The sequence below is a fragment of the Sebastes umbrosus genome, chromosome 9, assembly GCF_015220745.1.
Source record: "Sebastes umbrosus isolate fSebUmb1 chromosome 9, fSebUmb1.pri, whole genome shotgun sequence".
In the NCBI taxonomy this organism is placed as follows: Eukaryota; Metazoa; Chordata; class Actinopteri; order Perciformes; family Sebastidae; genus Sebastes; species Sebastes umbrosus.
Window position 1 is genome coordinate 17886162 of NC_051277.1, and position 25050 is coordinate 17911211.

Below are 25050 nucleotides of genomic sequence, written 5' to 3' on the forward strand. Positions count from 1 at the left end.
AAAGTTCCTGCAGATGGATTGTCTTGTTCAGGAATGAATGTTGAAATGAATCATTTAGACTTCTGATATGTCACAGCAACCTGTACCACCCTGTTACTGGCAGGTTGTTGAAACTCCTTCAGCTCCTGACGTAGAAGGGGGACAGGCGGGGGGGTGGAAGAGATGGTTGTCTCATACAGCCAAAACAACCTGAAGCTTGAAGCCGGAAAACCTGTAGACATGAGGGTAATGTCCTCTGTGATACACATCTACATCCTTGGATAAAGAATATATGCATTTCTGAATTTTCCACCTAAGTGTGTTGCATTATAATTTATAATAAATAGCCTACTGAATGCCATGGATTTTTCATGCACTGGTCAATTTTGAGATTTTGGGCTATTTTGCTTCCATAACATGTCTTCTTTCAGACTAGTGGAAAGAAAACTTCCACATTAGGTGTTTATTTTACTACTTTGCCTATTTGCCTGTAGATTTCTGTTGATTTCACTCAATGTTATCATTAGATAATGACTCATTTACATATCTAAACATAACATTTCAGAAAACTTAATACATAATACAAAAGTAATTGTCTTAATGTAAGTAATCAACTGGGGAAGTTTCATGAAATTTCCACTTCAGTAGCACTTACATACATGTACAGCAAACTTTTCAGTTTCATTCATATTCTGAAGGATTTCACAGAGCTAGGGGTTTGTTCATATATCATTCATAGCCTTATTTATACAATATTGTATTCCTAAAAACATGCCGTAATAGTCCAACAATGAACAATATAAATAGAAATCCTGGGAACTATGACTACCTAAGATCTGAAACAGATTTTCAATCTGCTCCAGGTGTCACTTTGTGTTTCCATTTAGTCCATCTTTTGCTTCTTTAATCATTTATCTGGCTCGAAGCAGCAACGTGGCATGGGAGAGAACGGCTCTGTGTGTCATCTAGCCTGCAGAAAAGATCATTTTAATGTCCTCCACGTGTATGATAAACAAAAACCAAGAAGTGCAAGAGGTTCCAATAAATCCCATGTTGTAAATAACACGGAATTAAGCTTCTAATTCAAGAAATTCCTAATGAACAACACGTTTTACAGTAAACTTGTTGGAGAGCTTGTCATTTCTTCATTCGTAACTCAACCTTATTCCCTTTAAGCAAGCACATGATGTTACAATTAGACATAATGAGACACAACCCACAATGCAAAAACTACTGCCAAGATATCCGCTTTAGACCCACTGGAAATCATTTATTTATTTCAGTATTTTTGCAAGTTCAAGATGAGCAACTCTGAGTGAACAATGTTGGCGTGTGCTTCATCAGTATCAAAAGCCACACAGGCTGTAACAGTTTATTCCAAAAATATGGGGATTTTGGAGTGCAACTTACTTTTTAAGATTTTGGATTCTTTCACATTCAATCTTAATCTGCACAACTGTGTAATATACATGTATGCATGTACACAACTGTACACACAATGTGCATAAATCTGAACATTTTCTTCCAAATAAGTACATAAAACTGTGTAAAAACAGTACATAAATCTGTACTCTACTTCCTGCTAGTACAATTTAAGTGCCTGTGTGTCTTCAGTGTTCCTTCATCTCCCAATGATTTATTGTTTCTGTGTACTCAGTCCTTTTCTTGTGAACATATATTTAACATTTTGTCTTCATGTGAACCTAACAAGTTGATTTTTTACAAGCAAGCGCTCACTTTGTTTTTGTTTTTGCTCCTCCAAAAAATTCCTTGTATGCACAGGTACTTAACAAGAAACAGACTCAACTCAGCTCAGAAGTCATCAGGAAGTTTAGTGGCATAGCTCGAGTAAGTCCTTTGAGTTTTGAAGTTGAGAAAGAAGGGAGGCTCCTGCCCTGGTACTTTTCCTTTAATCAGTGCAATGAGGGCACTTGCAATAAGAAAGAACTTGGCCCCTTTGCCAGCTTTACCCCATAAAAGGAGCCTTTATCGTTCCCCTCCGGCTTGTCACAATGGGGGCTACAAGTGGTGGAGGGGGTCTATGATAAATACACATGGATGCATTCTTCACCCCCCACTCTCTCAGGCACACATAAACACACTGAAGTGACCTTATGTCCTGTTAGTTAAGACATGAGAACACCTGCAGAGTACGCAGGAAGTTTAGCTCTTAAAAGAGGTAATCAAAAACAGGCCGACGCTACACCTATATTACACAAACACATACTGCAACAAGCACAAGCCTGCCTCCCGCTGCTACCAAGCAGATTAATATGCTGAGCAGCACACAGTGTAGGCACATGGTGGCTCCTCAGCCCCTCCACCCTCTTCTTTCCCGACACGCATTCTCACAAAAATTCCAAATAAAGGGAACATAAAAGAGCAACAACGGCTGGCTGGGTGTTGAGAAAGAGAAGGAGGCAAGATGTGAAAAAAGACAGAGCATGCAGAGTGAAATGGGAGGGAGAGGCACTGAGGGGAGAAACTGAGGGGGTGTTGAGGAGGAGGGGAGAGTCTGAGGGAAACAACTTAAAGGCGGTGAGAGCAGAAGACAAAAGTACACGGTGAGAGCACACAGAGTGGCAACAAGAGAGACTTGAAATATCCACCACCATCAAACAGGTACAGTAAACCATTCTTCTTACTTTTAAGTTACTTTTTATCACAATGCTGATGTGTGTGTTGGCCAGATGCAAAACACATGTTCATTCTAAAGAGGTCCCAGTTGCATTTAAAGGCATGGGAAAAGATCTTCTGGGGTATTATTATCATTTCAACATTAACCAGAGAGTCTAAAGTGAAAATCCAGACGTGGTTCCCACAGATCTCATGTGGCTTGGTGCCGGGAGAATAATGGACGAGCTGATGATGGGGCCACCCTAATAGTTGTCTTTCTTTCTTCCAGCACTCATCAGCATTTATTTATCTAAAGCTGTTTACAGGATGGGAACAGGAACACCGCAAATGTTTGATTATACACAGAGCCATTTCCGAGCTGTAAACTTTTGTGAAATAGACTCTTAGTCAACAAGCCAAACATTTGCCAGACATTTTTTTTAAGTTTTACCAGTCTCAAGAAACCTTTCTTGTCTTCTGTCAAAAGAGGGAATCTTAAAATCTCATATGTCCTATCTCTTATCTTTATTTTTTACCACTGTGGATCCTTCATTATTTTCGCCTGGTGTTGTGACCAAGTTATATATTTTGGTTTCTGTGTTTTGACGCAGGGACCACTACTACAATGACTCTAGCTTCTTGATTTCAGTTTCTGTATTTACTAGGGCTGTCAATCGATTCACTTATTTAATCAAGATTTATCGCATGATTGTTCATGATTAATCACAAATTAATCGCACAATTTTTATCTGTTGAAAGATGTCAATTTAATACACTCATCAACACGGGAGTGGTCTTTATGCAAATGTATGTATATATTTATTATTGTAAATCAATTAACAACACAAAACAATGACAATTATTGTCCAGAAACCCTCACAGGTACTGCATTTAGCATAAAAACATATGCTCAAATCATAACATGGCAAACTGAAGCCCAACAGGCAACAACAGCTGTCAGTGTGTCAGTGTGCTGACTTGACTATGACTTGCCCCAAACTGCATGTGATTATCATAAAGTGGGCATGTCTGTAAAGGGGAGACTCGTGGGTACCCATAGAACCCATTTTCATTCACATATCTTGAGGTCAGAGGTCAAGGGGCCCTTTTGAATATGGCCATGCCAGGTTTTCATCACCAAAATTTAGCGCAAGTTTGGAGCATTATTTAGCCTCCTTCACAACAAGCTAGAATGACGTGGTTGGTACCACTGGATTCCTTAGGATTTATAGTTTTATATGAGGCCCGTATCTTGAGCCCACTACAACCTAAAAATCGCAAGTTGCGTTAATGCGTTAAAGAAATTAGTGGCGTTAAAACAAATTTGTGTTAACGCGTTATTATCAACTTTGACAGCCCTTATATTTACATTTAAATTCCTTCTCATAACTGGCCTCTAGGTATAATCTTAATGTACAAGGTCACCAGAGAAGCAATGACCTATGAAGATGTATTTCCTCTCTTAGACTGACTGGATAAACACACAGTTAACGGTGCTATGTAGATCTATCTTCTGTATTGTTTTCGCAATAACCAACATTTTTTGAATCGGTTCTCATCATTTGTCGCTTCTGTCCATAGAGATGACGTCACTGTGCAGGAACCTGGCTGTGCTTCTCCTTTTTCTGACCGCCTCGCCTCTCCTCCACTCCCACCTCTTCACCCGTGCTGCCTCCACTTCCCCTCCCGTCACTCGTCCTCGGATCATATACATGACTGCCATGGGCTCAGATGATAACTATGAGGATGACTATGGGGATGAGGACCACAACCCCAACCATACTCCTGAAGTGCAGGACAAAGTGAAGAATAACTTCCTCCACCAAAGTCCACCACAGCTCTGCCAGTACGACCCCTGCTCGGAGAATGAGGAGCCCTGCGAAAAGATTTCAGAAAAGACTGGGTGCCTCTGTCCCGGGGTCAGTGGGGCCGAAGAGCCTCCTCATGCTCCACGCATCCAAGTGCTGCAGCCAATCAGTGAAGGGGATAACAGAGGGAAGATAGAGGTGCAGTGGTGTGCTCCATCTTCTGTGGTGTCTGGGTACAGAGTGGTGATAGAGGGAAGTGAAGGTCTGGAGTTTGGGGGAGTTTCAAGACGAGGTTTTGTCGGATCTTTGGTGGTTGGGACTAAAGTGTGTGTGGAGGCGGTGAACAGTGCAGGACACAGCTCCCCCTCAGAGTTCTCCTGTAAGCGGTATGACCTTCCTGAATCTTCTGACCATAAACTGTTGGCTGGGATCATAGGAGGAGGAGTCGCCCTCCTTCTACTTCTCATCATAGCAGCTGTGATTTTCTGGCAGCATCAAATGCGTAAAAAGGCAAAGAGAGACTCCGCTGATGGACTTGGTAACCCTTCTTACAGCACAGAGGGGACTCTGTGATTCGGACTGGTTCAGCACAGATAATCCATCCCAGTCACACTGGACAGGCCCCTGGAGACAGGGAGCACGGCAACGGTGTAATCATGAACAAACAGCTCTGGGGTGGAGTTATAATTCATTTAAGAAGTTGTTTACTCTCCTGTTTCAAGGAATATGTAAACATATTGAGGAAAAGATGAGCGGTGTTCATGGAATAACACTAACAAATGGGTAATTCTGTTATTTTGTGGTTAGAGCTACAGGTTTATTTGCTGGCAAATTAACCTTTACATGTTAGTTGTAGTGTTATTTTATCTTATCATGGCTGAATTTAATTGTAAATATATTTTTATAGGATATAGATACTGACTTTTGTACTAAACTATTTTAATAAAAACTAAAAAAAAATGTTTTGTCTTTGTAAGGTATGCAAGCTACAACAACAGTTTTAGTGTGCCTTGGCATCGAGTATCTGAAACTTAGCTGGAGGGACTGAACAATGGTCGGTCCAAAATACCCCATATATGTTTAGTTGAGTCAAGATCTTGTGACTGTAGAGGCCATTGGATATGATTGTCATCTTATCCAACCATTCATTGACCCCTTGTATGCTGTATGGAAGCATTTGTCACATTTCTCCTGTCATTTATTCATATTTTACGTCTGTTAAGTTCAAGAACAGTTTTAAGGTACTTTTGCTTTACTAGAGTAATTTAATTTTATGTTACACCATACTTCTCCACTACATTTCAGAGGAAAAAGAGGGTACTTTTCACTCCATTACATTTATTTGAGCGCTTTACTTTTTCCTCTGCAGATAAACACTTTACATACAAAACAAATGATCAATTTATAGGATATGATGCATTTTTATAGATTAAACCAGGGGTGTCAAACTCATTTTAGTTCATGGGCCACATACAGCCCAATTTGATCTCAAGTGGGCCGGACCAGTTAAACCATTGCATAATAAACAAGTTTTCCCTTTCTTTTAATGTAAAGATGTGCAAGAACATTCCTGAAATGTTCACAATTAATGAACAAAATCCATTTCCAAAAGAGATGAACAGTCGGCTACGACTAAAAAGAGACTGCTGTTTCCGCAAACCTGCCAACAATTTATTTATCTTCTCTGTTCTCAGTTCTCTTTGCCCATTTCCAATACTGGAGCCGAATATTATATTCCTTAAGTACTGACAGGTGCTATGAACATTCAAGCACACTGGCTTCCCATTTACCTCTATGTGAAGAAATAGAACTGGTCCATTTTCCTTGGAAAACGTAAGCACATGGGATCTGTAATAGCGTATCCAGCATAGGGCCTGCTAGTCTTATTAGGACAGCGTGACCCCCGGTGTATAAATAGGAATAGCAGTGCATTTTATTGGAAAAATTGCAATGACTGACTTCTCTGCACACTTTGCAAAGTCATGGGCCGGATTGGACCCTTTGGCGGGCCAGTTCTGGCCCTCGGGCCATATGTTTTACACCCCTGGATTAAACTATTCAGCAGGATATAAAGTTGTTAAAATATGCTCCTCCTCGAATTGGTGCATCAATAATGATAATTCAATAATATGATGTTTATATTACAATATAACACTCTGAAATTAGTCATTTTACCTATAGCATATTTAGCTGATAATATTTCTAAATGAATATTGAATGCAGGACACCAAACCAAGGTCTGAAATTAACCTTTTTCCTCACCTGCCACTGTGGCAGGTCACTGAACATTTCTACCGGACACTCAATTTGTTTGTCTGCCACTTCTGAAATCTAGGTAGAACGCTTTAAAATTGTAAACACCGAGTCAGTGGTACCAGACGGTAGAATTATGGAATATATCATGTAACCTTAATCCATGAATATATTTGGTAACACTTCATTTTACAGGTCCGCAAATTTCATGGTAATTAGCTGATAATTACCAAGTAACCTCTTTGAAATTTCTTTGGAATTACTGCCAAATTACCCCAATATTTACCTCAAAATCTATCGAAATTACTTTAGTATAAACATAATTTAATAATTATGTGCTAAAATAGTATTTAATGGTTAAAATAGGGCCCTGAGGCTTGAGAAGCGGCTGCTCTTCATCGGAGGTGAAAAACCAAAGCTAATAGGAGACACTTCTGATCAGGCACAAAACTCACCATTGTGTGACTTATTGTCTAATAAGAAAGAAATTAAGAAATTTCAGATAAGTTATTTGCTGATTATCATCTATTTACCAGCAGACATGGAAATAAAGTATATCAATTAACTTTGTATTATTTTCCTGGAAATGTATTAAATAAATTACCAGCTATTGGGAAATAGCGGAATATAACTATTAAATAATGTTTATAATAAAGTAATTTTCAATATTTTTTGAGGTAAATATTGGGGTAATTTGCCGGGAATTCCAAAGAAATTTCAAAGAGGTTACTTGCTAATTGTCACCTAATTACCATGAAATTTGTGGACCTGTAAAATGAAGTGTTACCCTATATTTAATTTAGGCTTTAGAATTTCTTTTTAAAAATAATATTTCTTATTATAAGGAAAATCTTGAAATTTTGACCTGCCACAGCCAACATTTACCCTGTATATTTGGCAGGTGGCAGGTGCTAATTTCATTCCCTGCACCTGACAGAATATTGTTTTACATTGTGCTATCCTTACCTTCACAGGATCTGAATCCTGCAAACCAAATCTACAACTCTTATTTTGAAAGTCGTGCAGAAACACTGTTAGTGGGAAGTTGATTTTGATTGGCTAACAGCTGAAAAAGTCCCGCCTTCCTTTGGTGTCTAAGCCAATGAAGTGTCACTAAACACTGAGGAAGAAGTAACGTGGGACATTAAACTACCTTCCATACAAGCAGGATGGCGAGCTCAGGTGAGTCCTTCTCACTTCTCTCACTGTCTGACACAGATATAATTTAACTGAGTGCAGCCTCTCTGAACTGTATAAACGAGTTGAACTTGTTGCATTGAACTAACTATCTAGTGAGCAGATTTCTGTAACTAAAACATATTCAATGAAGAGAGCACATTCATAATGACTCAGCAAACAATAGTCACCTGTGTCCTCAGGGTATGCCAGGTATCCAAACAACAACTACCAGACAAACAGGATTCATCATTTCATTCTCAAGTGAATCAAAACACGATGTTACCTGTTACATCAAAGTATTATAGAGTATTATAATATTTAATAACACTGACAAAGAAACTGTATTTAATATTTATTCTGTATTAGTCTATCTTCCTATTTTTTCTGTAATGAATAATGCAAATTTGTGGATATTTGATTTTGGGGTATAAGAATAATGTATGCATGGTCGGGTGCTGTGTATTGTATATATGTCTATATATATATGTATATATATGTATATGTGGTATACAATGTGTGCATGTAGTGCAATGTGTATACATATATACACATATATATGCATACATATATATATGTATGCATATATATGTGTATATATGTATATGTATGTATATATATATATATATATATATATATGTATGTGTTTATATATATATATATATATATATATATGTCTATGTGGTGTGCAGGTGCATATACAGCAGGAAAAGGGTGGTTATAGCAGTCTATGATGGTTAGTAATAAAATCTTGTATCAGTCTGTTTTATCACCTGTGTTTAAACAAAGTGAATGGTGTAACTTTATGGGAGTATTCAACAAAGGCTTATCAGACTGAACAAAGCCTTTAATGTGTTTCCTATCTCATTGCCAGTCACCAAGGATGTTAAGGATATCTCCTATGAGGATCTGAAAGCGCTTCTGGGAAAGAACGAGAATCTCCTTCTGATTGATGTTCGCTCTAAAGAGGAAGTGGATAAAGGACATATTCTGGGATCCATTCACATCCCAGGTGAGCTTCTTTTAAATAAATTTACATGTAGGGATGCACTGATACCGGATCAAATATCGGGCCGATACTGAATATTGGTGACAATGGGGCCAATCTATTAAATTAAATTCTATGTTTATACACTATATACATTATATAGGCTACTGGAGTTTTAATTCCTGTTTAAGTTTTGACCAATTTGTTGCTGCGTTAAAAAAATGTACACCTGAATTGTAATTAATGCAAATAATTCCTGTTAATTTTGAAGATTTTTTTACTAAGTTGCTGGTGCACAATTTATTATTTTGATAATAAATAACAATTCAGTACATTCGTATCTATGTACAGTATGTACTGTATTTATTACATTTAGTTTTACTAAGTTAGGAAAGCAATGTTTAAATCTAGCCTGATGTTGCCTTACACATAAAATAATGATCCCAGTCACTTCCACACAGTGAGGCATACAGCTTATTAATTAAACCCAGGTATCAGATCAATACTCGGTATCAGCTCATAGCCAAAACCGAGGTATCTCTATCAGTATCAGTACTTAAAAAGTCAGATCGCTGCATCCCTATTTATATGAAGGAAAAAATAATATCAAGGTAAATACATACAGTATGTACCAGTGTCCAGTACTGAACCCTGAATTTCCTTTTTCCCCTCAATGTTACCACTTATCAGACACATTCAGTCCACAGAAGTACCAAGTGTGCCATCTATTTAATCTCAAAATATGTTTCTGCCTTCCCCTCTTCCTCCTTTTATTCATTCAGTTGATACAGTCGAGGCTGCTCTTGCAATGGCGCCAGAAGAGTTCAAGGCCAAGTACGGAGTAACCAAGCCACCGTTGGATGCGCCAGAGCTGGTGTTTCACTGCCAGATGGGCAGGCGAGGGGAAGCTGCCACTGACAAGGCCAACAAACTTGGATACGTGAAGTAAATAAGTTATTGTTACTTTACATTATACACACACACACACACACACAGCCTGTCTTGCTTTTACGACTCCTGTACACTTTGTTTCCTCACAGTAACATTTCCTCTTTAAACCTTGCTGTCCACATGTTACGTCTAAATTACGTTTTCTTATTTGTCCCTCTGTCTTCTGTTTCAGTGCTTGTAATTATGCCGGAGGATACAAGGAGTGGTCTGCGAAAGAGGGAAAGTGATTTGTGTTGTTTATATGTTCTTTATATGTATTTAAAATAGCAATTGTGAAATTTAACAAAATCTTTTTATACTGTTTTGTTTTCATACTTAACATCGTTGCATTTGAAATATATGAATAGATATAAATAAAAAAATTGTGTTAACTGCTCAGATGTACATGTGTTGGTGGGATTCATTTCAGAGAAAGTTGAATATCTAGGCATGCAAAAACAGGAAAAAACACTTTCTGCATGCTAAAAAAAATATAGTAGCATCAAATGTAGTACAAACAGATGGTATACAGTAACAAAAGGTCAGCTGAGGAAGACTGTGAGATGTGTTTGAAAGCTCAAGAAAAAGCTTGTGAGTAGACCTTCAGTTTAGATCATATCCTCAGTAATTTCTGTACATTTAGTGTGGTTTAAAGACGTGAAGAAGACGATTACACATAAACAGTATAAAGTTCAGATTCAGTACACTTACAGTAATTTATTTTAACCACAATATATTGGAAGAACCAAAAATATAGATTATATATTCATATAAATAGATCTATATTAAAGATGATATTTATATATTTTTTATATATATTATGTGTTAATATACAAATAAATAAATAAATAAATAAATATTATAATGCAGGGGGTTTTTTTGCAGGAGGGGGTTCTTATGAAAAGTGTATTTCTAAATTCCTGGCTATGGGGCTATGATTTTACTTTCAGAAGCCTAATTGCAATGAACAATTCAAAGAAATTTCCACAATTGTGTTATTGATTTCAAACAGTATACAGTACAGATTCAGTACACTTACATCAGTTTATTTTACCATAATATCTTGGAAGAACCAAAAATATAGATTATTTTTTATAAATATATCTAGATAACAGATTATATTCATATACTTATTTATATGTAATCACTTGTTTTTAAATAAATAAATAAAATATGTATTATTATTATTATTATTATGCAGGTTTTTTGGGGGGGGGGGTTTCTTATGAAAAGAGTATTTCTAAATTCCTGGCTATGGGGCTATAGTCCTGCTTTCAGGAGCCTAATTACAACGAACAAATCAAGGTAATTTCCACAAATGTGTTATTGATTTCAAACAGTATACAGTACAGATTCAGTACACTTAACAGTTTATTTTACCATAATATCTGGGAAGAACCAAAAAATATAGATTATATATTTATATAAATAGATCTATATTACAGATTATATTTATATATTTTTCATATATATATTATGTGTTTATATACAAATAAATAAATATTATTATTATTATTATTATTATGCAGGTTTTTTTTAATTATTTTTTTAATGAAAATAGTATTTCTAAATTCCTGGCTATGGGGCTATAGTCCTACTTTCAGGATCCTAATTACAATGAACAAATCAAGGTAATTTCCACTAATGTGCTATTGATTTCAAACAGTATACAGTACAGATTCAGTACACTTAACAGTTTATTTTACCATAATATCTTGGAAAAAAACAAAAATATATATTATATATTTATATATTTATTTATATGTAATTACTTGTTTTTAAATAAATAAATACAATATGTACTATTATTTATTTATTTATTTATTATGAAAAGAGTATTTCTAAATTCCTTGCCATAGGGCTATAGTCCTACTTCCAGGAGCCTAATTACAATGAACAAATCAAAGAAATTTCCACAAGTGCTATTGATTTATAGACTACCTTTCTGGTATTACATCTGATTTCACAGATTTCACATTATTGCCAGCTGTGACTATATTATACACTATAGGGTGTAGAAAGGTGTATATTATTTAACAGGGAAACATTTTAATGTGACACCAGGAGTGAAAGCCTCATTCAGCAGCTAAAGATGCTCAGAGAAATACAGCAGGTAATGCTTTACATGAGGGCTATTCTAGCTAGAAACAAAGTTTGTATGTTTTAAAATGATTGTTTAATTTACAGTTAATCTGCTCATAACTATTTATAAATAGAGACTGGTCATCAAAGGTGTGAAGCTAAAGGTAGCTAGCTAGCATAACATACAGTTAGCCATAGCTTTGGCCAGCTAGCTAGCTAGAGTAGGTGAGAAGTGATTTGTGTTTAATGAACTCTACCTGCTCAGGTGTTGAGGCTGGTCATGATTTTGAAAAAGCAAAGACAGCACCATGGTTTAAAGAATTCAGGAGGGCTATTGGTGCTTCTGTGGACTGAAACAGGAGCTTCTGGTCAAAGTGTGAACTGCACAGGTAAGTTTAAACATTAAACACCTCACCATGGTCAAACACCTTCACCATGTTCAAACACCTTCACCATGTTCAAACACCTTCACCATGTTTATACACCTTCACCATGTTTATACACCTTCACCATGTTTATACACCTTCGCCATGTTTAAACACCTCATTAAACACCTCACCATCTTCAAACACCTTCACCATGTTTAAACACCTTCACCATGTTCAAACACCTTCACCATGTTTATACACCTTCACCATGTTTAAACACCTCATTAAACACCTTCACCATCTTCAAACACCTTCACCATGTTTAAACACCTTCACCATGTTTATACACCTCATTAAACACCTTCACCATCTTCAAACACCTTCACCATGTTTAAACACCTCATTAAACACCTTCACCATCTTCAAACACCTTCACCATGTTTAAACACCTTCACCATGTTCAAACACCTTCACCATGTTTAAACACCTCATTAAACACCTCACCATGTTCAAACACCTTCACCATGTTTATACACCTTCACCATGTTTATACACCTTCACCATGTTTATACACCTTCACCATGTTTAAACACCTCATTAAACACCTCACCATGTTCAAACACCTTCACCATGGTCAAACACCTTCACCATGTTTATACACCTTCACCATGTTTATACACCTTCGCCATGTTTAAACACCTCATTAAACACCTCACCATGTTCAAACACCTTCACCATGTTCAAACACCTTCACCATGTTTATACACCTTCACCATGTTTATACACCTTCACCATGTTTAAACACCTCATTAAACACCTCACCATGGTCAAACACCTTCACCGTGTTTATGCACCTTCACCATGTTTAAACACCTCATTAAACACCTTCACCATCTTCAAACACCTTCACCATGTTTAAACACCTTCACCATGTTTATACACCTCATTAAACACCTTCACCATCTTCAAACACCTTCACCATGTTTATACACCTTCACCATGTTTAAACACCTCATTAAACACCTTCACCATCTTCAAACACCTTCACCATGTTTAAACACCTTCACCATGTTCAAACACCTTCACCATGTTTATACACCTTCACCATGTTTATACACCTTCACCATGTTTATACACCTTCACCATGTTTAAACACCTCATTAAACACCTCACCATGTTCAAACACCTTCACCATGGTCAAACACCTTCACCATGTTTATACACCTTCACCATGTTTATACACCTTCGCCATGTTTAAACACCTCATTAAACACCTCACCATGTTCAAACACCTTCACCATGGTCAAACACCTTCACCATGTTTATACACCTTCACCATGTTTATACACCTTCGCCATGTTTAAACACCTCATTAAACACCTCACCATGTTCAAACACCTTCACCATGTTCAAACACCTTCACCATGTTTATACACCTTCACCATGTTTATACACCTTCACCATGTTTAAACACCTCATTAAACACCTCACCATGGTCAAACACCTTCACCATGTTTAAACACCTCATTAAACACCTCACCATGTTCAAACACCTTCACCATGGTCAAACACCTTCACCATGGTCAAACACCTTCACCATGTTTATACACCTTCACCATGTTTAAACACCTCATTAAACACCTCACCATGGTCAAACACCTTCACCATGTTTAAACACCTCATTAAACACCTCACCATGGTCAAACACCTTCACCATGTTTAAACACCTCATTAAACACCTCACCATGTTCAAACACCTTCACCATGGTCAAACACCTTCACCATGTTCAAACACCTTCACCATGTTTATACACCTTCACCATGTTTAAACACCTCATTAAACACCTCACCATGGTCAAACACCTTCACCATGTTTAAACACCTCATTAAACACCTCACCATGTTCAAACACCTTCACCATGGTCAAACACCTTCACCATGTTTAAACACCTCATTAAACACCTCACCATGTTCAAACACCTTCACCATGGTCAAACACCTTCACCATGTTTATACACCTTCACCATGTTTATACACCTCATTAAACACCTCACCATGTTCAAACACCTTCACCATGGTCAAACACCTTCACCATGTTTATACACCTTCACCATGTTTATACACCTTCACCATGTTTAAACACCTCATTAAACACCTCACCATGTTCAAACACCTTCACCATGGTCAAACACCTTCACCATGTTTATGCACCTTCACCATGTTTAAACACCTCATTAAACACCTCACCATGGTCAAACACCTTCACCATGTTTAAACACCTCATTAAACACCTCACCATGGTCAAACACCTTCACCATGTTTATACACCTTCACCATGTTTAAACACCTCATTAAACACCTCACCATGGTCAAACACATTCACCATGTTTAAACACCTTCACCATGTTCTCACAACCTGAGCTGCTTCAGCAGGAGGAGCTACTGTACCTGTGGAGTAAAGGTGGGGTATCCCATTTCATCAGATAGAGATCTCTATCGAAATTGAAGCCAAGTGTTCTTTAACAGTGGATGTTTATTCTGACAGGAACAAGCTATACTGTACATTATCATTACCACAATTTAAATTAAGCATTTAATGTAAAATGTGGGTATATAACTGTTTAATGTTTTTAAAGCTAGTCACCTGTCAAAGCAACAGCACTTTACTATGGACATAAATGCACTTTTCTCTGCTGCTAAACACGACTGCAAATTGTATGAAATTGTGTCTGAAACGTTTACTTATTTTATTCTTTTATTGTTATTTTTAGGTATGTTAATTTTAATACTTATTTATTCTATCCTTTTTAACGCACTGACGGGAGCTGGGAGAAACAATATTTAGTTTCCTTCTGTGTATGCAAATACTCAGTGAAATGACAATAAAGTGAATCTTGAATCTAGTGGGGAAGAAAAGCATCACAACATTGATACAATGAGCTGCCTTATTTGCAAGCTTCTACTACTGCTTCTACTACTTGTATATAGACATGTCTTACTGGCAGGCCAGTGTAATGACTGAATGTACAATAGGGTAAGTCCCATTTTAAACTGTTGTCAGTAGCAAAAAAAAAACACCTATTCCCAAAAAAAACAGTTGTAATAGCAGTGTAATGCATTTTAGACTGTTTCAACTAGGGCTGACCCGAATGCTTCGACCTCCAAATCATTATTCGAATGCTTTGTTTTTTTGTTTTTTTGTTTATATAAAAGTATGTAACAATAATAAATAACTCCCCAAAATAAACAGAAATAAGGAATAATCCCACCACAATGTTATTCATATTCAACATTCATTATTATTAGTTATTCTCAGACGGATATCGCTGTCTGTTGCGTGTAGAGGTGTGTGTACAGTAGTGTGGCAGCGGCACTGAAACGGGAGAGATGGAGACAGACAGACAGAAGAAGCGAAGCTTCGAATACCTTCGAATATTACCCACCGAAGCTTCGAAGCCCAAGAAATAGCACTCGGGACAGCCCTAGTTTCAATCAAAAATAGCAAAGCTAATACTAGTAACCATCCATTTAGAAATAAGATGACATTTCAGGTAAAAATCTGTCAAATAAAACGTGTAAATCAGACACTGAATTTCAGAGATCCACCCAGTAGAGAAACAGATCACTCCAAGAAATACATGATTAGTTGACTGTTTCCAGCAGCTGTTAGGACTTCTAGGACATATAGGACATACAGTAAGTGTTGTAACAGGGTTCATGTTTGTGGTAAAGTTGCAGCTGCTGGTCCCTGGTGCACAGGGATTAAAATGAAAGCACTCCAACCTGGTATGTACACACACACACACACACACACACACACACACAGATACAGCTAACATATACACACACATCTTCAGCTTTTGTACATTACATCTTAATGATCTTTTGCACTTTGTCGCAATGTTCTTGAATGTTTATGTAAAGCACTTTGAATTGCCCTGTTGTTGAAATGTGCTATACAAATAAAGCTGCCTTGCCTTGCCTTGCCTTACATCACCTCCTTTTACTACAATAGTCCTCACAGATTTGAAGGAGAGCATGTTTCCCTGTGCGTGGCCGTGTCCTCACCCTGACCCTGAGGAGCTGAGTGCCTTCACTGATCTGTACGGTTCCCTCAGATTACTGCTGTCTGTTCAGGTACAAACTACACTGATCCTTTTCTGTAATTACTGATATTGGAGCCTGAGCATTGTCCTTTTTTAAGCATTAAGTAACCTGTTTGTCTGTCGGAAGAAAAGATATCTGGGTGGGATCACTTTACTGATCTTAGTAATTGGACCAAACTTACCCAAATGTCAATAATTAATGCTACACTTTTAATTTATATATTTCCTGCCAGTGTCATTAATGATATATAATCACAGTGAGCCTGTGAGTGAATATCATCTATGTCTATATCGTTGCACTTTACAGATGAAAGATGCAAGACATTTCAGTCCAGAGTGGTGTGCTCGTATTGAAGCGTTCCTGCACTCATTCAGTTTTGCTAACGCAAGGGTAGGATCTGTTTTCTGTTTGTAGCCACAGTATGTTTTGTTTTTTTTTAAAAATAGGTAGCAAAAATTTGACTGCCTTTCTTTTTCGCAGATCAATATCCACTTCAAATTCAAATTCAGTCAGCAGACCTTCCAGCGAGACTTTAGGTATGATTGCCAACTATGCAGGCTCACAGCTTTCTTTTCTGGTAAATCTAGCAAGTTTACAACTTGTTAGATGACCTACTGATAGAACAGTTTTACTCAAAACTGCCTGATATATTCGACAATGATTCATTCAGTCCATCCATCCATCCATCTGCAACCGCTTATCCCATTAGGGGGGGCTGGAGACAACCATTCACACTCACATTCACACCTACGGGCAATTTTATAGTCAACAATTAACCTAACCTTTATGTCTTTGGGAGGAAACTGGAGTACCCGGAGAAAACTGGCGCTAACACGGGGGAACTACACACAGAGGGGCCCCAAGCTGGATTTGAACCTGCGACCCTCTAGCTGTGAGGCGCCAGTGCACCACCGCTGTATTACACAGAATTTATCTATTTTGTTTCATAAAGTAGATTAATTCTTTATTGTCCTCTATTGAGGAAATTTGCTTTCACAGTCTGTACATACTCAAGTATCACAACAGGGTATAAACAAACAAGAACAAAACAAGTTCCAGGCTGTTTAAGGCAGTAATGACTGAGGCCACAAAACTTTATTTTTTGCAGAGTAGTTGTTTTTATCTGCGGCCAGGGAGGAGGAGGGTGAAGCATGGGTGGACTGGGTGGCAGGGGTCGTGTGTTATTGTCAGTGCGCTGTGAGTGGTGGCTGTGTCAATGAGGGCTGGCACGTTGGGAGTGGAGACCAATTATTTAGGAAGATATGTTGGTGAAGTTACTTAAACTTGGAAAGGGGTTTGGGTTAGGGTCAGTAAGTTAGTAAGAAGTAAGTCAAATAATTCACACTGCTATGTTTTTGGCTTTAGGAGTTGTAGTATGAGAGCATAATAACAAACACAAAGGCTGACTATAGTTAAACCTTGGCCATGTTTTTATGAAGTGCTAACGTTGTGTTCATATTCTTGCAGAGTGAAGATCAACAGTAAAGTTACCCGGGCAAACCAACCGCCACTGATCTTGGATGTCACCTGTAGAACACAGTCAGTAATGCTATTTTTAATATTATTTAATGTGTAGTTGTTGTAAGGATCAATGTTGTCTAACTTTCAGTAGAAAAATAATAGAACCCAATAGGTACGGATGTGTAACTAAAATATCTTCAACTATTGATGCAACAAAAACAAATATATATACTAGGGCTGTCAATTAATTCAAATATTTAATCGCGATTAATCACATGATTGTCCATAGTTCAACGTGATTAATCGCTCTTATCAACATGGAAACCGGAAACATACATCTATACCTCAGTAATCAAACAATCCTCAGCAATCCAGTTGAACAACTTCGTCATTACTTTATAATTTCACTCTTCTGTGTAGTGGTTTTGTTGAATCAGCTCTCAGAGCCACAAAGCTGCCCAACACCTGTTTTCAATCACCACGGCTTCCTCTGAAACCTCATTAATGTCCTTCTAGGAACCACAAAACTGTGGAAATGACAAACTTCCATTTCCTTGTAATCTAACAGTTGGTGTGTAATCCGTTTAGAGATGTATCCTTCATCCTTATTTTTGCCTTCATATCCATTTGACCATTCCTGCTCTCTCTCACCTCTACCTCCACATCATTAGCTTCATTTCTCTGTCTGTGTTTGAAGAAATGCAGTCAAATGTCTACTATCTTTAAGTTAAAAGAGACACTAAACCTTAAGCATTGGAGACCTATATAATGGGTAAAGTATGTTTGAAAGCAAAAAAGAAGCATGGGCCTCTAGTTGACTGAGGTAGTGTTACATTTTGTTGTTGACGCTACTTACAGCTGGAAACAAAAGGTAGTGGTAGTTAAAAAGTACGGCTGCCTGAATCGTCCATATACCAGCCATGTAAGCTAACTAGTATTATAAATTCACAGTTTGAGTTTCAGCCTCCAAACAAACCAAATGACACAAAGCTCCTGACAACACGGTGCCCAGTTAAATCTTAAAAATAAGAAGGCACTTTCTCATTTTACAGTATTTTTCTAAAGTGCTTTATTTAACCGAATCAATACCCCCCCCGCCTAATAAATCAATGAAATGTATTTATTTATTTAATATTTGTGTTATGAAGGCTGCAGGAGATTCTTTCTAAAAACCTGCAGAACTACATGAAAAATACTTAGGGCTGTCAATCGGTTAAAATATTTAATCAAGATTAATAGCAAATGAATCGCACATTTTTTTATCTGTGCAAAATGTACCTTAAAGGGAGATAAAGGGAGACATGTTGTAGTCAACATGGGAGTGGGCAAATGTGCTGCTTTCTGCAAATGTATGTATATATTTATTATTAGAAATCAATTGACACAAAACAATGACAAATATTGACCAGAAACCCTCACAGGTACTGCATTTAGCATAAACAAAATATGCTCAAATCATAACATGGCAAACTGCAGCCCAACAGACAACAACAGCTGTCAGTGTGTCAGTGTGCTGACTTGACTATGATTTGCCCCAAACTGCATGTGATTATCATAAAGTGGGCATGTCTGTAAAGGGGAGACTCGTGGGTACCCATGGAACCCATTTTCATTCACATATCTTGAGGTCAGAAGTCAAACGACCACTTTAAAAAAATGGCCATGCCAGTTTTTCCTCGCCAAAATTTAGCGTGACTTCGGAACGTTATTTAGCCTCCTTCCCGAGGAGTTAGTCTGACATGGTTGGTACAAGCAGCATGGATTCCTTAGGTTTTCTAGTTTCATATCTCCACTCTAGCTTTAAAACTGAGCCCGCTACAACCTCCAAAAGATGATTGCATTAATGCATTAAAGAAGTTAGTGCTGTTAAAACAAATTTGCATTAACGTTATTATCGTGTTAACTTTGACAGCCCTAATTTACAGTATACAGGTATAGTCACTGTTGTTTATGGAAGGTGATTCTCTCTCCTTGTGTTTAAAGGCCTCCAGAGTGCGTGAAGAAAGGATGCTGGTGTCGGGGAGGACACCCTGTCCTTGGAAGCAGGGTCCCACTCAGTATCCCACCTGAAGCCATGGACCATGGCCTGTTCGTGGAGCTCAGCGTCCAGCCTGTCACACTCCTGAGCCCCTGTGTGCTGCAGTATCCCAATCTGGCAACACAACTCACTCACATACAAATATCCTTTGCTGGGTTTTACGATAAGCCTGTTTGTGATTTTCACGGACAGAGTCTCTAGGCGCGGCCGAGTTATGGAGCGTGTCTGTTGTAGTGGCCTCAGGGCTTCCTCTCTGATTCATTCAGATGATGTGGTTCAGCTGTCTTCATCAGACCATGACCCCCAGCTCACACTGGGACAGTTTGTCGTGTGAAAGCAGGGATGAGGGTCAACACCTCTAAGTCTGCGGGAGGGCTGCACAATTCATCAAATATTAATCACAATCACAATTTTGGCTTCCCACAATTAAATGAACATGATCTCCTGCGATATTGACATTTAAAATCTGCGTTTTGCTCATAGAAAACTCTGCTGCATATCGAATCAAGCGTCTCCTAAACTACCAGCCAGCCACCGGTCGGTGATTGACATGTTTTGGCTTTACTTTTGGGTATAGATATTATCTACACAACCAATGTGTTTATGATTAAATTAAGAGCATAAAATTGTTTATCTAGCTCTTAATGTTGCTAATTTTGATCTCGAAGTGCACCAGATTGAAGCATTTAACTTTAAAATCTACCTAACAAAGGGGTAGGGTGAATATTCCTGTATTTTTTCACATTGCAATATATATAGCAGAAAAAAAGTTTCAGTTTTTCCAATATCGTGCAGCCCTAATTTGTACATTAGCAGGAATGTAGCACAGCATGGACGTGAAAGCAGTGCTCTATTTATTTTAATGTGAAAGTGCAATAAAAATATCTTGTCGCTAAAATCAGTGAATAATCGTGTTAAATAATTGTGATGTCAATATTGATCAAAATAATCAGGATTATCATTTTGACCATAATCGTGCAGCCCTAGTCGCGGCCACATTCTTCTGCTGGAAAACCGTGGATTGCTCCGTTCAGACTGAGAGTGAATCACTGCTCCAAGTGAAGGAGTTCAAGTATCTTGGGATCTTATTCAGGAGTGAGGGTATGAGTTGGGTTATGTTGAACAGAACTGGTTTGTAAGACGCGTTGTCTGACCACGTTTGAATTCAAATGTGATTATAGTTGTTCCGAACGGCCACACACAAAGCGTAGTGAAAAGCTGATCATCATAGAGGGGAGGGGGGACGCAATATCTTTTAAATATGAGGATAATAATGCACATTATCTCACTTTTCTCTCCTGGAATACATGATGTTGCACTTAGTTGTTCACATGAAATCTGCAGAAATAGTTGAATATTAGAATTTGCTAGAATAACAAATTAAAAGCCAGCTTAGTTTCTTACCTCCGCACATCTGGCCAATCAAGGCATGAAGTGGGTGTGATTGTTGTTTTCGGAAAGTTACAGAAATGTTCAGACACAGCCCCCGTCCCCCTAGTCGATTTACATTCCAACCCTCACCCTAAGATGCATCAGCTTTGGGTAATTACCAAAACCATGAAATCAGACATCTGTGGGAAACTCAGAGCATAACCGCTGCTCATTTGTGTCGACTCAGTTGAGGTGTTTCGGACGTCCGGTTTGGATTAGTCTTCCTTGACTTCATGTGTCCAGGTGTTAGTATGCAGTCCCAGTAATGTTCCTGTCACAGGCCCCTCCACCTTCCTCCAGAACCTGCCTGCTCATCTGGACTGTCAGGAACTGGGCCTGCACGGCATTCACTGCTCCTCCTGCAAAGGTAGACAACAACCACTGATGAGAACAACACGTACTGATGGCCAGGATACCTTTTAGGTAATTTCCTAGAAAAACTGTCAGGACAGGTTTCCTTGGAAAGGGTAGTATAAACAACCAGGACAGTTAATCCTGTTTTAAAGTGACATCTGTAACACTTAATGATGCGAGTTGAAGACTAATTTCAACCACCTGTGTTTGTTTGTTAGAGAATGAGCACGAAGCCCTAGCTTGAAGCTGCCCATAACATCTTTAATGGATCACAAAAGGCCCGTGATTTAAATCATATGAACCCAAACAGAACAAAGGAAGTAGAAAAAGAGCACAAATACCACATGTAAACAAAAGCCTTAAAGTGACAGCTCTTGGAGAGAAAGGACTCCCACACTGTCTGCAAATCTGGGCTCCAGCAGTTAAAAATGACTGCCGCTGCATTGTATAAATCTGTCTCTTTAGAGTTACGTCCATATGTAACCAATCTGCACCAGCAGTTTATGTGGTTTCCTGTGAACAGTTTGTTCTGATGCAAGGAGTCGTGCATTCACATCGCAAAAACACTCTCACAGCAGATATTCGAGGGTGGAGACAGGGTTTATGATATGTTTGACTTTGTCTTATACTAGAAATCAGTATTTACATTTGTAATTCTGCCGTCTTGAATGTTTCATGTAAATCTTAATTTAGTCCTTCGTTAACTCAAGATTTTCTTTCAGGCAATCACTTTAGTTGATTCATGAGTTGATTTGAATCTAGGATTATTCTAAAACATATGAGAGAGAGCTGAATTGAGCTGATCGTGTTTAGTGTTGGTGTGTGAAACTACGTTTAATCATCACTAAATAATCTCAGTAGCACTGAAGAAATGGCTGATTTCTCAGAAACTGCCCTTGCTTAATAAGTGTTTCTTGTCCTTGGAGATTACACAATGAATCACAGCCACGAGCAAAAACCACAGGCCTGCATTAATCACAAGTATCTTCCACTCACAACACAGATTATAAACACAAAAAAAACAACCCCATAAAACAGTCTGCGCTGGTCTTTGGTTTGACATCTGAGAAGTTTTGTTTACTCAAGCCTGAAAAGGGAAGCAACAACTTTTGAGGTATTAACATCTCAAAATACCTCAAAATTGTTACTTTACACGCAAGAAAATATTCTGTAATCATCTGTTAACTCATTGAACTTAAACTAACTCAAGTTTTAAAACTATAGCTGTAAAACCAAATGCTGTAACGATTACATGCCCAACCCAGAGGTGCGTCTTCCATTACGACAATGTTACATACATGTTGTGATTGTTAACAACCCACCGCAGCACCAGTGAGCCTCCAACTAGTGTGGACTTGCAGTGTCAACTGTGTAAATATCGTCACTAATAATCCTGTTTTCCTTTCATTTCCTTCTCATTTATTTACTTTGCAAAAACATGTTTTAACATCCTCTATAGATCTTGTGCACAGCGGTGGCACTGTGTACACAGTAGAGCAAGAAAACAGTGAAGATCCAGAGCATGAATCAAGTCCTCCCCCAATGCAGCAGAGTCTCCTGCTTTGCCTCCTCCTGCAGCACAGTGACCCCTTCACCTACCAGCTCTCTGATATGATGGGTGAGAGACAGCTGCAGGTATAATCACAAAACACTGAGTTAAAGTTGGTCGTTCTTTCTTACTCTTTTCTGTGTCTGTGATCCTCTGACAGCCACAGAGATGCTGATAGAGCACCACCTGGAGGATATTCTGAACAACAACAGGCAGGCAGTCACAACAGCTCTGCAGACGGAGCTGAAGAACTCACTGAAAGCCCAAAATCACAGAAAAAAGGCAAGTCTGACATACAGTACATAGCAGCTGACAGAGAGAAAATCATTACTTTAATCACAAGTTGTTGTTGTTTCATAATTTTACAAGGCTTCAACTAATGATTATTTTCATTGTTGATTAATCTGTCGATTATTTTCTCGATTAATCGATTAGTTGTTTGGTTTATAAAATGTCAGAAAATGGTGAAAAAATGCCGATCAGTGTTTCCCAAAGCCCAAGATGACGTTCTCAAATGTCTTGTTTTGTCCACAACTCAAAGATATTCAGTTCACCGTCTTAGAGGAGTAAAGAAACCAGAAAGTATTCACATTTAAGAGGCTGGAATCAGATAAACTGATCAGATCTGAGAATTTGCTGCTTTTGTCTGATTTTTAACTTTGAAAATTTAATATTTTTGTTGGGCAAAATATTTGAATTTGAAGATGTCACCTTTGAGATTGTGATGGTCATTTATAGATAGATAGATAGATAGATAGATAGATAGATAGATAGATGTACTTTATTGATCCCAAATTGGGAAATTCTTGTGTTACAGCAGCAGGTTATCTAGGCAATGTACAGGAACAGTAAATACACATATCAACACTACAGATAATATCTATAGTATACACAATATAAAGAATATATTTGAATAGACTATAAATATACCAGACTACTACAACTAGCTTAAAAATATAGAATATGAACATAGAATAACAATCACATACAACAGCAAAGTGTGCAGTGACATACTATATACATTAGCATTATTTTCATTTTCATTCATTTCTGAAATGTTATAGATCAAATGATTAATTGGGAAAAAGAATCAATACATTAATGAAAATGAATTATTGATTTGGGTCCTAATATTATATGTTTTGGTGTTAAGGAACAAGAGAAGCTGCGTTCAGCTGCTGAGGTGATTCTCAGTTCAGCCATTAGTATTGTGACCAGCAGCAGTAACATGGATTTCAGAAATGCCTGTCTGAACAGCATGAAGGTGTGGAAAATAATTTTGTGCATATATTTATAGTTAATTCTAAAATATAAGTTATTTACTTCAACGACTCTCATATTTTTACAAAGAAGCTACAGGCAAAGATGTTATCAGGTTATGTGCTACGCCGTAAATACACTTGTTACTTACAGGGATATACATGTATACGTGTTGATAGTGTGACAGAAGTCAGATGTGCATCCATAAAGTATGTGTTTGTCAGGTGCGTGACACTCACGACCTGTCAGCCTCCCTCCGGGAATCACTGAGGAGGGTGACATCATGGAAATTCACTCCTATGGGCAGATGCTACTCAGCTCAGGTGAGTGGGATGTTTGTTGTTCACTGATATAGCAACCGATTACTATAGCAGCACCTCAGTACGTTCAGACATGTGATCTTAATCCACAATCTTAACACCACGTCGTTACTTTCACAGATGGAAGAACATCCTGAGAGTGATGAGCCCACCAGAACAGAAATCTGAGCATGTTTCGTTCTGGTTGAAGACTCTTTAATGTGTGGTAGTAGTATTAGTTAAATGCGGTGGTGATAGAAATATCTATTTAACCTTTAATTTAAAAAGATGCATTGTTCTTATTATAGTTTGTGTGTTACACCAGATGTTCTTTTTAAAACACAGGTTTGA

General features: G+C 37.9%; 3 protein-coding genes across 4 annotated transcripts; all 3 read left to right on the forward strand.

The window, feature by feature from the left end:
- Positions 1-2392: 2392 nt before the first annotated feature.
- Positions 2393-5363, forward strand: LOC119494963 (LRRN4 C-terminal-like protein). Its single transcript, XM_037781215.1, has 2 exons — positions 2393-2601; positions 4177-5363. Exon 2 carries the CDS (start codon positions 4179-4181, stop codon positions 4974-4976), a length of 798 nt encoding a protein of 265 aa, XP_037637143.1. The 5' UTR covers positions 2393-2601; positions 4177-4178; the 3' UTR covers positions 4977-5363.
- A 2346-nt stretch (positions 5364-7709) lies between these two features.
- si:dkey-34l15.1 (thiosulfate:glutathione sulfurtransferase) lies at positions 7710-10151 on the forward strand. The gene is made up of 4 exons (XM_037779351.1): positions 7710-7838; positions 8707-8844; positions 9603-9765; positions 9944-10151. Exons 1-4 carry the CDS (start codon positions 7826-7828, stop codon positions 9996-9998), a joined length of 369 nt encoding a protein of 122 aa, XP_037635279.1. The 5' UTR covers positions 7710-7825; the 3' UTR covers positions 9999-10151.
- Positions 10152-11707: 1556 nt separating this feature from the next.
- On the forward strand, positions 11708-24913 carry zgc:195212 (DUF4554 domain-containing protein). 2 transcript variants are annotated; one of them, XM_037779337.1, is made up of 14 exons: positions 11708-11863; positions 12098-12221; positions 15933-15986; positions 16216-16337; positions 16614-16697; positions 16788-16843; positions 17775-17846; positions 19752-19947; positions 21481-21604; positions 23051-23209; positions 23301-23422; positions 24294-24404; positions 24625-24723; positions 24841-24913. In XM_037779337.1, the coding sequence occupies exons 1-14, from the start codon at positions 11843-11845 to the stop codon at positions 24886-24888; spliced, it is 1392 nt and encodes a 463-aa protein (XP_037635265.1). In that variant the 5' UTR covers positions 11708-11842; the 3' UTR covers positions 24889-24913. The 2 variants fall into 2 exon arrangements, with proteins under 2 accessions (XP_037635265.1, XP_037635266.1); XM_037779338.1 differs by lacking the exon at positions 15933-15986 and having other exon boundaries at positions 16225-16337.
- The last annotated feature ends 137 nt before the right edge of the window (positions 24914-25050 follow it).

Coding starts and splice junctions, on each gene's coding strand:
- LOC119494963 (XM_037781215.1), top strand. CDS start 4,179: ATGACGTCACTGTGCAGGAACCTGGCTGTGCTTCTCCTTTTTCTGACC.
- si:dkey-34l15.1 (XM_037779351.1), top strand. Junction 8,845..9,602: donor GGGATCCATTCACATCCCAG/GTGAGCTTCTTT, acceptor TTATTCATTCAG/TTGATACAGTCGAGGCTGCT. Junction 9,766..9,943: donor AACAAACTTGGATACGTGAA/GTAAATAAGTTA, acceptor CTTCTGTTTCAG/TGCTTGTAATTATGCCGGAG.
- zgc:195212 (XM_037779337.1), top strand. CDS start 11,843: ATGCTCAGAGAAATACAGCAG. Junction 12,222..15,932: donor TCAAAGTGTGAACTGCACAG/GTAAGTTTAAAC, acceptor TTTGTGGTAAAG/TTGCAGCTGCTGGTCCCTGG. Junction 16,338..16,613: donor GATTACTGCTGTCTGTTCAG/GTACAAACTACA, acceptor TGCACTTTACAG/ATGAAAGATGCAAGACATTT.